Raw genomic sequence first — 14,789 nt, forward strand, 5'->3', positions numbered from 1 at the left:
TCTTAAATTTGTAAGGAGCTACTATGTTGCTGTGCTTCTGTTTTATGGGGCTTTGTCAGGCATTGTCTAGGCAAGCTTCCACTACCCCCAACCAAAACAAAAATATTGGTATTATCTTTCATATTTATTGTATTTATTTTGAACAAGAAAAAGTGCTAATTATAGATCAACACAAATAAAAAACTTTGCAATGAAACAAACAATAAATGAACAAGGTATGTGTATATTTGCTAATGTACTGCTCCTTGGTTGGCTTTTACCCGTTCATTTTCTCTTACAGTGCTTTCAGACCTAGAGTTGTCTTGCTTTGGTCTGAATCAGGGACTAATTTTGTACCAAAGTTGCATAATTGCCTAGAGTTGTTTCGTGTTCTCACGGCAGCATTTACAAGTGGACCACATCAAATGCCTTGCGCGAGAAAGCTGCTCTTGATTGGTGCGGGAAAAATCCAGGAAGTAAACAAAACGTTGAAAAAGAGTACACTTGCAAGATAAATGTGTCACTTTCTAATGTCTCAATGGAGGGACAACTACGCAGGTTGATTTTATCGCTGCTCATCATGGACTATATTGCTGTCATTGTTCATTTTAGTCAAACCATACAGTTAGAAAACGAGGCGCGGCTCCAACTAGAAAACAATGTTTTGATGCATTGGATGTGCTGAATGTGCATATTAAGGCAGTACAGGAGGAGGTGCACATTAATAATCCTCCAGGACTGTAACATGCTCATGTTTAACCCAAACAATGTGTCATGTGACTGCAGTTGGTTCAGATCCAGGTCAGAACACGTTCTCACCACAAACAAACTGCACCAGAGTTCGTCTGTAACCGGGCTGAGACCACCTCTTCAAGAAGGTCTCGGTCCGGTTGTTTTGGTGCACACCTGAGTGCGAGTGCTGTGTTCACACCTGCCCAAACGAACCGCACTCAGGGAGCAAATGAACTTGAGTTGGATTGAACTGAACCAAACAGGGCAGGTGTGAAAGCACCCTTACTCTAATGCTCTCCACATACACTCCAGAAATATCCACCACTGCCTGGAGCTTAACAAGATGAGCATTTATGTAGGACTATTATTTATTCATGATAAGAAAACACAGCATACTTTTTGGGAAAAGTTCTTAATTAACAACCCCTCCCAGCTAAAGTAAGAACATTCACTCTTGATTACTACCGAAGCTCCAGAGCCCTAAAACTTCATTTGCGAAGTCCCTATTGTTAACGCGAAATCCCTATAACCCAGTGACAGCTGTCAACATTAAGTCTAAATCATCTTTTCCTCTGTGTGCAGTCTCTGCTGGAAAAAAGAAGGTTTTAGAAGAACATAGATTGCGGGACATGAATGTAAAAATAAGTGCAACACCTGCAGTCTTCTCTACTCCATTCCCAGGAGTGCCTTGTTCAGACTCTCAAGGACGTAATAAAAATATCTAACAAGAAATCTTTGGATCATCCCGGCTGCTGCTCTGTCAAATAAATTAAAATCCTGGAGCTTTGGATGCTTGTTACCCCACTGACACTTTCATCTGTCTCTGACCTGTAAACAAGGGTAAATGCTGAAGAGGCATGTCCACGAATGACACAGAGGTCTTGGATAGTGACGCTGCCGAAGGGAGATACTATGAAAATCTGAGTTTTGTACAGTGTGTGGAGATATACATGGCAAATACTGAATATTCAATATAATATTCTGACCTGTCCCTGAGATTAGCATATTAATTCAGTTTGTATAAATAGCTTAAGTAAGTAATCAGTGTACTCCCAACAGATTGTGACGACGAGCTAATGTTGGTCTTTAGTCATTTAGCTGCTCACTTTCATCCACAAGTATCACTGCTGTGAGAGATTAAAAGCACAGCTGTTTGGGGATCCACAAGCCTTGAAACCCTAATTGAAAATTCACCAGACTGTTGATTGCTAAACACGCATTAGGAGAACCTTGTTTTTTTAAATATCTCAGCATGCTATTTTAAGACTAAAACCAAAACTCATCACTCAGCCGATGGAGTAAAAATGACGATCTGTAGATGTCGGCCAAGGTTGGGAATTTATGTGCCAGCTATGATAGCTGCTTCTTAGTGCATCTCTGAGTGTTTTTCATCTGAAGGAGCAACAGTGTTCCTTCACTGACTTGATAATGTGTCTCAAGATTTAATGGAGACGCATTCGTGTGACCTTAAAAGTTCAATATAAGCCCTTGAGGAGGAGTAAGACACTGACTATAAAACATCACCTCACATACAGATGAATGTGCAGAGGGGTTTGTTGTGCTTCTCAAAACACAGGCATGCTTGTGCATTGTGCTCAATACATAAATAATAAAAAAACAAAACCCGGGGCACTGCTGACACTGCTGTATCATGGCAGACATTGAAGTTTCAGAGTGTAAAGTTTGTGTAGCTGTGTGGTTGGTGCTGTGGGCAGAGAAGCATGTGTGTTGTGGGAGCACCGCCTCATAAATGCCTTCCAGGTTATTTGCCCTTTTAGCTTTAAGCTCCTCAGGTGATCAGCCTCAACAATGCACCCAGAAATCCGTTTCTGAAAAGGGCACAGAGCGCATAGAGGCAAGAGGCAGCTCTTCACTGCCTTTAAATCCTTCTCGCAGAGGATAGAGAGTGCTTTAAGGGTATAAAAGTTGGGCTTCTCAGGAGGGGACTCCTTGTTGGATTAACCCTGATACATAATATTAACCTCATTCGTCCGGCTGACATTCTGTCAAAACCGGCCACGCAGTGCTCGGCCGAGAATCTCTGACTCTGGTGATGACGCGATTCTGTAAAGGACTGATCTTAACTCACTGCTAACGTCTTGCCTCAGATTTCTCTCCTGTCTCTTGACACTTCTTAAACTCTGGCTTTGACGTTTTCAGTATCACTGCGCTTGGCTCCAGGGTTCACACGCATTTTTACCAATGAATTCTCTAAACGTCTCCATAACATTTTACCCTGTTTATTTTATTCAAGTAGTTTAAAATGTGTAACTTTGAAAATAACATGCACCATTTGGTTTATTTGTTCTCTCTCAGCACTGCCGCCTTGGCCGTAGTCCCAGATCCATTCATAAGAAATCCAACATTGACTGCTACAACAATTTTGTTTTTATGACAGTTTAAATATGAGGAAATAGTTTATGTTATGATGTAATTTGAGCTGACTTTCCCCTTCATTTTCTCAAAAACCGTACAGCACAATAATGTAATATTTGACATGGTCATAGTCTGGGTATTCCTGAACAGAATTACATTGAAAGTTTCAGCACACCTCTTAGGGTAGATGGTAAATGGACTGCACTTGTATAGCACCTTTCTAGACTTCCGACCACTCAAAGCGCATTCACCCATTCACACACACACATTTAAACACTGGTGGCCAAGGCTACCATACAAGGTGCCACGTGCTACTCAGTAACCATTCACACGCTCACACACACCGATGTAACAGCCATCGGGAGCAATGTGGAGGTCAGAATCATGCCCAAGGATACTACTACTACTACTACTAGCTCTACCTCTGAGCCACTTAAGGAAAATATATATTGATCCGATTTATGAAAGATTAGGAATAAGGACATTTTTTAGTGTGCTTGAATGTCATTTGAGCCCGTACAGTAATGAGTAGTTAGACTAGCTACTTCAAATTGTGTATGGTCATAGAAACATTTTCAGCAGAAATCCTATTGCACTCCTAAACAAACCCATTACGGAAACGTTTTTTATTCTGATGTCACATATTCAACAAGACTTATTTAATATTCTTCTTCCTTCTTGGCCAATCCAAGCTGCAGCTTTATCAGTTCTAAATTTGTCTTTCATTGCGTGAAAATTTAGCAGCCCTGCATAACACATTTCCTGTAACAAGTTACGTGCACCGGTGCATGTAGAGCTGAGAAATACAGCTCAAAATTTAAGTGCGCTACCTTGTATATTCATTCATTTATTAATTTCATTTTCCATAACCACTTATCCTGTTGGGGGTCATGGGGGAACTGGAGCCTATCCCACCTGACACCCTGGATCGCCAGACTATCACAGGGCTGACACATAGAGACAGACAACCATTCACACGCACATTTACACCTACGGACAATTTAGAGTCACCAATTAACCTGCATGTCTTTGGACTGTGGGAGGAAGCTGGAGTACCTGGAAAAACCCATGCTGACACAGGGAGAACATACAAACTCTGCACAAAAGGGCTCCCCCACCCCGGATCCGAATCAGGAACCCTCTTGCTGTGAGGCGACAATCCTAACCACTGCACCACCGTGCCGCCCAATACCTTGCATATGTACATGATATTTCAAGCCCTGTAACTTTACTCACTCATTGGACAATCTCACCACCAACTAGCTGCATATGCCAAAAGGCCAGACCAGCATGGCCCTTTTTGGCGATAGAAAATCAAAAATCCTGTAGCTGTCAATGTAATTTGACGTGCTTGGATTAATGTTGATAACTTTGTGTGCATTTGTTTCTTGTTAAAGAAACGTCTGCGTTAAGGACATGTCTAATAATTGTTTGGTGACCTTGCCTGAACCTGAGCATTTATGATACTTTGATAAATTAAGGTTGATCGCCGTCATGTCCCTTCAGTCTTCCACTGGCCGAGTGGATCTATGACCAAACACACTGGACTTAATGTTGTGATCTCGACGTGTATAGATGTCCCGATCACGATACCTGTGATTCAATCAAATATGTATATTTGATTGAATCAGCTACAGCCATGACACGATGCAGGTCTGTTCTATGTGTATCACATGATACCAGTGATGTTTCATTGTTCACATAGCGCAGCAGTATATTTTAAATTAGTAATACTAGGAATGTATTTCACGTAACGTTGGACATGTTTTGGGGTTTTTATAAGCATATTTTAAACAACAGCCACAAAAATGTATATTTAAAACTTTTCCAAAACAGTCTGTTAATGCAATTTAATGACCGTGGGCAGCGTGTGGCTCTAATTAACTTGTTTTCAACACATGGATGCCTCTCATGATCAAATGTCTCTCCTCCATCAGTGTTACATAAATAGCACCTAAACTAAATGATGACTCGACGTAATGTCCCCCCCTTAAGCCCGCCTGACAAAGTGCTCTGTGCGCTGAGCTGCACCTTGACGACTGCACATTAGCTGTACAGTTAATTCTGTTCCCTCCCGTCCTTGCATAGTCACTGCAAAAAATACTTACTGTGGAATGGCCTAATGGGTGCACAGTCTGAAGGCCTGCTTGGCTTTCAGAAGCGCAACCCTGAGTGGAAACAATCTGCCTCCATTACGCATGGATTTTGCTATTTATTGACTTGTTCCAGCTTTTGGAGGGAACAAATCGGTTTCACCTTGATGTCTTTGAAAAGAGGACATGGTTTTTTTAAAAAGCTACTGTGCAGTTTGAGTGCGATTTAATTAATTGCCTAAGAAATAATCAGCGTGCCTGTTGAACTGGTCAACATCCTTCACTGGGTTTAAGAAACTATTTGAATCTCAGCCAAGGTTGTTGCTCGAGGCTTGTCTTTAATATATATATACTGTCAAAACCTGACTTGTACGCATTTCTCCTTTTAAATATCTAATTATGTCTTTCTTCTAAGAAAAAAAGCCATATGAATTTGTGCTTTTAAAGTGATGGTGTCATTTTGTTTCACCTCGTCTCCAGGTCCAAGGATCTGATCAAGGAGGCCATCTTGGACAATGACTTCATGAAGAACCTGGAGCTGTCGCAGATCCAAGAGATCGTAGACTGCATGTACCCTGTGGAGTATGGAAAGGACAGCTGTATCATTAAGGAGGGCGACGTGGGCTCACTGGTCTACGTCATGGAAGGTAAAAGCATCTAACAGAAGTAAAATATCAGCGATGGGATGAAAACCACAAACAGAATGAGTTTAAACCCGAACAAGATATAATTACCCTTTTTAAATGGATCGAGGTGGAGCTGTGCGGCTGTGTCTGACGAGCTTTAAGAGCTCTGGCACGACAATGATAGAAAATAAATGAAAGGGCATTATTGATGGGTTTCTGCAGAGCGATGAGCTAAAATTCAAAACTACACTTTGTGATGCTGTATGATTCACTCATGTCCCATTAATTTTTTTTCGTGTGATGCTGTGTGCCCGTTGAGTCCGTTCTCTCTCATTCTGTTTTAGCCATATTGTTTCAGCGTCACTTTTTTTTCCCCCTCTCTAAAATGAGCGTCGATGAGTGTGAGAGCTTCTCATGACAGTAACAACAGCACAACGTCCACTCTGGCGCTGATGGGATTTGTGAAAGGGTATTTTTGCTACATGATTTGTCACAACAGATACTGCTATGAAGTGTTCAGAGAGCCATCGTGCCTGACAATAGGTTTGACTTCGGGGAAAAATAGCCTCAGTTAATGCCGGCGTAGTATAACTGACCATTATATAGAGGTGAACTTCACAGGCGTAATAGGCTGAGGACTCTCAAACCCCCATTTTATATGTGTCTAGGGCTGGGTGATATAACGACTGTGTATGATATGTCGACATATTTTCAAGCAAGTTCTCCAGCAACACTTTTTAAAGCAGTAGACTGACGTGCACCTCCCCAGAAATTTAACTATGCGTCGTAGCGACGCAGACCTCCATTTAAGCTTTTATTTACTTCAATTTCACAGATAAGAAACAATAAATTGTGAAGACAATAAATTCTTGTGTGTGATTTATCCTGGCTTCATATGAGCAGAGGAAATCTCCGCTATTTGCTAGGCTAATTTTTACGATATAAAATGCCATAGGCTGGCACTAATAACGTTAGCATGTTGTACACGTTTGGAAAACATGCTTGGTATCAGACAGTTGTTTTGTCGGTGAACCTTGTAAGCTCTAATGGAGCCGAATTTTGTAACGTTACCTTTGTTAAATGTTGCTGTTGTCCCTGGCTTTATATGAGTAAAGGAAAAGTCTGCTAGCTGCTAGGCTAATTTATACAATATAAAATGCCATAGGCTTGTGTAAAAACATTAGCATGTTGTATTTGTGGGGAAAATGTGTCCACATAAAGACAAGTGCTTTGACTGTGAATGCTGCCAGCTATAGTGAAGCTGATTTGTGTACTGTGTTTGAAACTGTCACTGTTGAGCCATGTTTAATATGTGTTTCGAATCAACTGAACTTTACAGCACTTCACAGAAACCCCACCGCCGACTAGTGTTTTAGAGGTGTCACTGTTGTGCAGCTGCATATTTTCAAACAGGGGAGTAAAATCCCTGTCTTTGCATTTTATTTTGATCACAGTCTGTTTTTATAAAACTGCTAGTGGCATCTCAAATGTAGGTTTGGCTTGCGACTGAAAACATGTAGCCCATTTCATAAAAAATACCGAGATATATATCGTTTATCACCAGTCGGCCTGTAAATGCTGAGATATAAATTTTTGTCCCTATTGCCCAGTCCTATATGTGTCCCCCCCCCCAGTGCTAGATGAAACCTATGCCCAATGTGGATTCCAGATGTTTCAAGGTGGAAATACTTTCTTCAAATCCTAAACAAGATGGCTACAACAAGAGAAAGAAAGAGAGCAAAGAAACCTGCTGTAATCTTTAATCTCTTTGGTTGGTACACACAGTGGCATTTAAAGGTTAATATTTTACAAGGAAGAATGGTGATATTGATTGTTTCACATCTCCCACCTTCTTTTATTATCAGGTTGGAAAGACAATTCCTGGATGCCCTATTCGGCCATACGTCGTTAGGAATAGATCTGTGGGAAAGTTGGACCAGAATGACATAAAGCAGTTATACTAAACTTAGACTTTTTTTTTAGTTTAATTCTCCCACAAATCTATATTTCTATAAAAACATACTCTGCACTTGGCTCTCTTGGAATAGAGGCAGGTAGGATTTATCATATTTGAATGGGCTCCCGAGACAGACAGCGTCTGTGTTTGGATGCCAGCAGATGTGTTATGGCTGCTTTCTGTCTTCATCTGGTCTTTAGTGGCTCACTGGGTCTGAATTCAAAAACCCTTTGTGGCGCGTCGAAGAACTGTGACTTTAGAGGTTATTGTATTAGGGAGATGACTTAGTCATATTGATCAGTGAACCAGCGGAGATCTTTGACTGTGTTTTGTCAACTATGACTTAGATGAATACTGCCATCTTTGAGAAACAGATAAGTGTAATTATATACAGTACAATACAACAAAAGCAGTGCTGGAAGTTTTCAGATCCTTTACTTCAGTAAGAGTACTAATACCACACAGTGAAAATTAAAAGTCCTGCAGTACCCTGTCAGTGTTTTACTACTATATATGATGTTTTTGAATTAATATTATTGCTGCATTCATGTGTATGTTGCGTTTCCCTGTGGTAGATGTGAAAGGTTAAGATAATTTTAACTACTTTATATGCTGTTGGGTGGTTTAATCTACTGCAGTGCATCATATTCTGTGAGATCACTGTGTGTTGCTGTCTTGTGAAACCCACTTATCTCTAAAGTCAACTTTTCATGGTGTCAGAAAAACAGACCTGCTTCCAGCTTTGTGATGATGCATTTTCCAGCTGATCCAAGAAGGCTTTTTAATAATTTATTTTGCTTAAAAGGGAGGAGAATTTTCTCTTCAGATAAAGGAACGCGTCATAGGTCAGTTTATTTTAAGCCCAGTTCAGACCACAGATTTGTGACAAGACCAGGTGAAACATGCAGCTACTTGCAATGCGCTGTTCTGCAACATTCTAAAAACCTGCCGGTTCACACCGACGCAACTAGATGAGACAGTGTATCATCTCAGTGCAACGGCTCTCTGACCTGGTTGAGCTCAGACAGGCCAGTTGTGGCGTATCATTCAACACCAACACATCTGGAGGTACATGGGCTTCACTGAGAGTAAAAAGGACAATATTTACCTCTGAGATGTAGTATGGAGTAGAAATATAAAGTAACATGAAATGAAAATACTAGCAAAGTACAAGTACCTCGAGTACAGCACGGTAGTGTCACATTCCACCACTGAAATAAAGTATAAATGTATTTCTATAACAATAAAAAACTGAACATTTTAGTCACTCATGCCGTGGTTTAAGGGGTGGTAATGCAGGTTGGTTCGCTACTTTAATCCAGACGAAAAAATCTCAACAAATATTGAATGGAGTTAGCATAAAAATGTGTAAAATCATGGAGCCCAGAGGATGAATCCCACTGACTTTATCACCAAGTACCCGCTAAACTTTTTACATTCCCATCAGCCTCAGCTGTACTTTACATTTTGTGCTAATTAGCAGATGTTAGCATGCTAATACACTTAAAGGTGAACATGGTAGACATTGCAGCTGTCAAACAACAGGTTAGCAACTGTAATTGTGAGCATGTTAGCAGGCTGATGTTTCATTTCGCTGAGATGCTAGAATGGCTCTTAAATCATCTAATAGTCACAGGGGCCATTTTCTCGCAGATGTAAGTACATTTTGCTGATCATTCTTCTGTACTTTTGCAGTGGGTGTGTTTCCATCCCTGTCATTTTATGCACATTTTCAGTTAGTTCATTAAAATACCTGACTGTAAAATCTGCTGTAAAGGTTTTACCATTGCGGGAGGTGGAAAACTTGGTGTATCGATAACAGAAAAATGCAACTGGACTTTTAACATGCTCATATTTGCACACAGGGCTGTTACCAGAACTCTTCCAAGGGCACATAGCTCTAATAATAGTTGTTAAAACTTTATTTCCATTTTCCGGTGTGCTCTGTTGCTCTGTTGGAGGAAAGCACATATATTCATATTTCCTTTTGCCGATTATCTGAAATTCCCATTAAAATTCACACTACATTTAGAAACCCAACTAGTGTGGTATTAGTACTTTTACATCAAGGACCAGAGGGCTTCCATTTACAGCCTTGTTGTAAGAATGACATCATGTGTCGCCCTTATCTGTAAACTGCAGAGAGAAGTCAGATATGTAAAGAGTCTAACATGTATCTGGCATTATGCAAATGAAATGCAAAACACAACAGTTACCTGAGAGAACATTTTGGGAATTGGGGAAGTACTGGGCACTGTAACAAAATCAGGGATTAAATGTGTTTGGATGTGTTAGAGGTGCTTGATTATGGCAAAAATCATAATCCGGATTATTTTGGTTAATATTGAGATCACAATTATTTAACACTCACTGACTGTGGAGACATCAGGCATTTATTGAACTTTAAAAAAAAACTTTTAAAAGTGCATTTTCCTGCTGAAAAACAGGCTCGAGGTGAACTAAACATGCCACAGCCTGGCTGAGAGTGCGTTAAAGAATGGAAAAGCATAGCATTGCAATATTTTGCACTGCAATATTGTATTGTTACACAGACACCAAGTGTCCATTTTTAACTGTATAAATTATTAATATTGCAAAGACAAATTAACCTTCTGGTAGCCTTCTAGAATAATAAAATGAATTGCTTTTTCAGTCCACTAGATCCATTTTTCTGAGCTGACTGAAAACTTTATTATATAAAACATATGTTGACACAGATTTCCAAGTTGAAGACATAATATGCGTTTTAAAAAAGGTAATAAAACACAATATATCGCAATATGTGTTACCGCCATACTATCGCAAAATGTTTCATATCGCAATAATCTTGTATCATGACTTAATTAACGTGAGAATATTGTGTCATAGGGCCTCTGGTGATTTCCATCCCTAGCTTTTAAGGAGGGATGAAAGTGCTGTTAAGGAAAGGGATGTGCTGGATTTATAAAGCCCAGTTCAGACCAATGATTTGCGATGAGATGAAACCGCTTAAGAACGTTGCAGAGAAAAGTTGCAGCAGTGTGAACTGGCCGTCTGAGCTTGGCTCAAGCCGGCTGATGGTCACCTGCAACTCCGCAGGTCAAAACCCCCGCTGACCCCTCTGTTTCCATCCTCATGGTGTGCCTGTGTCGGACGGTGGGTCGCTGCTGCTTCTCGCTGTATGTGCTTATGCCCCCCTCACACACACACACACATTCTCATTGACTAACCAATTAATGCTGCTTAGTCACATTATTGTGGTTTATTTATTACAAACAGTCCATCTGATGCTCATTTTATGTTCTGTTTCATCACTACTACAGATGCAGCTGTAGCCAGTATCTCACTATCACTATCCTGATTCATATTTTAAGAAGCTACAAATTATATTCAGCCACAAAATAAACCTGAAAAGCTGGAAATCAGAACAGAACTACAGAGAGTTGTTGCATAGAGATGATACACCATCTCATCTAGTTGCATTGGTGTGAACTGGCAGGTTTTTAGAACATTGTAGAGCGACGCATTGCCAGTAGTTGCCTGTTTCAACTCGTCTCATGGTCTGAACTGGGCTTAAAACCACAAAAAAGGAGCATCAATGTGAAATTCAACGCTGCGCAATAATCATTTTTATCTCCATTATCCTCTTTTCATAATTGTTTGAAGCCAAAATTGTAATTGAAAATAAAAGTCAATTAATCGTCCAGGCCGAGATTGTATCTTTAATTCACTGACAACCAATGAAATTAATTAGAAAATACATCCTCCATTATTGCTCCAACGTTTTCTGTTCAAGTTGTGGATGGAAACAAGAAAATGGAGCAGGTGCAGTTTTCCCAGAAAGCGAGGGCAAGAACCTCCAGATGCTGAATTGGTGGTTTAAAAATCTGTGGTCTTTTACTTAACGTCGGTCACCCATTCTGTAGGTATTGAGTAGATTTTAATCTCTCCCTGTAATGAAGGCAGAGCAGTCCATTGTACCAGAGGTGACTCGTCATGCTGGGTCACAAATGAGCAAGTGTCACACTGACATGATGGATAGGTTTCTCTGGAGCGCAACACAGAGACAGAAACAAAAGATACAAATCTGCAGAAGAAATAATTGTTGAGAGGCTCTGTGATTTCCTCTCTGACAGTGATAGAGGACGGACCTGTAGTGTAATTGAAAACAGGGCTTCAATTTAACAGTGGTCATACGCCGCCAATATCAGATGTTTGGTTAATTATTTCCCATTTTCGAATCCTGAGGGTCGGCTTAACATATTTATCTTCGGCTCTCTCTTGCTGCCCCAAACTCTTTTCACTCCACTTTGCTCGTCTCCTCTTTTTAATTCTCTCTCTCGTGTCTCACGCCTGCAGTTTTCACCCTAACTGTCCCTGGCCGTGACTTGCTTTGCATAAAAAACAAATGTTAAAAGCATTAGCCCAAGGGTTGACGACTTTGTGCCAAGGTCTGTGGAAGCCCATCATAGTCTGTGACTTTGTAATGCGCGCTGACAGGATGTCTGAGTGCGCCATGCCATGTCAAACACACAGCTGCGTCTGCTCAACATTGTACATCATTTTCCTAGCAAATGAAGTGCTCACTGCTCCGGCACCAGTGTCATTTCTTATTGAGACTTGGCAGACTAATCATTAACATTTTGCCACGGGGCTGACAGTGTTTATCATGCATCATGTAACCATATGAGGAACAAGTAAACTACACCAATACAAAAAAAAAGAGAGTGTGCAGAACTTATTTTGCCCTGAGAGCCTAGACAGATTTTTTCCAGAGAATATCACAGTGCTCCCTGTTTAAACAACCTCAGAGCAGTTAGCTTTTGTCGCAGATGCACCTGATAATTAAAGATCAGACAAAACAGGATCCTGGCACTGGCTCGCAGCTATGATGAGGCTGCCGCAGCTCCTTTAATGACGTTTGTTGTATTTTTGTCGCATCCACTGGGCTGCAAGTGACGGTTCGCTTTAAAGTACTGATTGCAACTGAGACAAAAGCTGACGTTTCCATGGAGATGAGAGGGGGCTTTTGATTGGATGTGTCGTCCGGGAAGACCCGTACAGGTGGCTAATGATGATAATCAACCCCAATTACTATCAAGTATTTCCTTGACAGTAAAACCCACTCGATTTCCTTCATAGTCATCATTCAGCTTGATCTAATGAAAGTGTGTATGCTAATAGGCTTTACCTGTCAGGAACACATTGCAGATGAAGACAGTGTTGACAATGTTATGCGTAAGCTTGTTGAAGTTGTAACAGAGCCTAATCCTTTGCTTTGATAATAGAGATTTCATGATTAGTCTGGATGGCATAAACATACTGAAAACTGGGCTCAGACCAAAATGCAAAACCTCTGAGAAGCACTTGACGAGTTCGGTCTGATGAGCGTTAAAAATGATTGTTGCAGCCATCAGCTGGCGGATTTTTTAAAAATGACGCACAGTAATTGGTTTTGTGTTGTTAACCATGTTAAGCTCATATCTTACTATATAATGACGAAAACTGTGTGTGTGTGTGTGTGTGTGTGTGTGTGTGTGTGTCTCTTCCACGTTTTTCTCCTCACTGACTTGGTCAATCCATGTGAAATTTGGCACAGTGGTAGAGGGTCATGGGAGAATGCGAATGAAGCAATATTACATCAATTGGCCAGAGGGGGCGCTATAGCAACCGATTGAAATTGCAAACTTTGAATGGGCATATCTCATGCCCCGCATGTTGTAGAGACATGAAACTTTGCACAGAGATGCCTCTCCTCATGAGGAACAAATTTGCCTCAAGAACCCATAACTTCCAGTTCTATAGATTTCCCGCCATTTTGAATTTTTTGAAAAACACTTCAAATCGATCTCTTCCTAGGAAGTTTGACCGATGTGCATGAATCTCGGTGAACATAATCTAGGGACCAATATCTAAAGTTGCCTCTTGGCAAAAGTTGGAAAACTTACTAAAACTGAGCTTCTATAAGGCAATGAATATTGCGGAGGGCATGGCTCATCACATACAGGTGTATAACATCTCAAGGGTTTCACCGATCACCACGCAACTTTGTAGGCATATGACCACACATAATCTGAGGGGACCCCTCCATTATTGACCCCATCAAACAAAATGGGGGTGCTAGAGAGTTAATTTCTTATCTAGGCCAAACCGCCATATTGATTTTTACTAAACTTGGTAGATATGTAGAACAGGACGCCTCAAGGTGACTGGAGAAATTTAACTCTAATTGGCAACTGGGTGGCGCTATAACAATGGAAAAATGCTTAAAAATGGCTAAAATGCGACTGATCGCTGTGGCTCCCCCTGTGGCCCAATGTTTGTTTGTTTCTTCTAATTTTTGGTATGACTAAGTCATGGTATGGTATGCTGTACATAATCACGGAAACTGTCAGTGTATCATTCTGTCTGTCCCATGTTTTTCTACTCACTGACGTGGTCAATCTATGTGAAACTGCACATAGGCATTGAGGATTGGCATAGGTAGAAGGTGACAAAGCTACCTATGGGTATGGACTAGTTTTAAGTTTATTTAAGACTGAGTTTGAAGCGACAGACCAGTCAGCTTTAAGTGTCATATTCAAAATGTTTTTTTAAGGGCTGCTTTATTGATTAATCCACCTATTCTATCCTCAATTCATCAATTGACCATTTGGTCTACAAAGTGAAAACCCAAAAATATAAAGTTTACTATAATAAAAGACCAAGGAAAACAGCAAATCATCACATTTTAAACCTGGAAATATCACTTTTTTGGGCATTTTTTCCCTTAAAAAACAACTTAACGCCTCACTAGATTATTTAAAAGTAACCTGGGGCAAATGATTTTTGGGGGTTGCCAGATCTGAAGAATCATGGACAAAAGCCTAATTACTGGTACATTCTCCCTCAGTTTGTTCTAGACAGGGACTTTTGCAATTCAAAATACTGCACAGACTTCACTTATTAAAAAATAAGCTCTGTAAAATGTATCCAAATATTAGTCCAGCATGCGATCGTTGTGGGCAGTCACCAGCCTCACTAGCCCATATATTCTGGCACTGCCGA

The 14,789-nt window shown here is 40.5% G+C and overlaps 2 protein-coding genes across 3 annotated transcripts in view; one reads left to right on the forward strand and one right to left on the reverse strand.

Moving 5' to 3' along the window:
* The window catches only part of LOC125903271 (bifunctional 3'-phosphoadenosine 5'-phosphosulfate synthase 2-like), a 275,592-nt gene that overhangs the window by 118,222 nt on the left and 142,581 nt on the right, over positions 1 to 14,789 (reverse strand). The window lies entirely within an intron of this gene.
* The window catches only part of LOC125903270 (cGMP-dependent protein kinase 1), a 143,507-nt gene that overhangs the window by 7,396 nt on the left and 121,322 nt on the right, over positions 1 to 14,789 (forward strand). For both annotated transcript variants that reach the window (XM_049600091.1, XM_049600090.1), the window contains exon 2: positions 5,661 to 5,827. In XM_049600091.1, the coding sequence (XP_049456048.1) occupies positions 5,661 to 5,827 (167 nt within the window). The remainder of the gene's footprint in view (positions 1 to 5,660; positions 5,828 to 14,789) is intronic.

The sequence above is a fragment of the Epinephelus fuscoguttatus genome, linkage group LG16, assembly GCF_011397635.1.
Source record: "Epinephelus fuscoguttatus linkage group LG16, E.fuscoguttatus.final_Chr_v1".
Classification (NCBI taxonomy): domain Eukaryota; kingdom Metazoa; phylum Chordata; class Actinopteri; order Perciformes; family Serranidae; genus Epinephelus; species Epinephelus fuscoguttatus.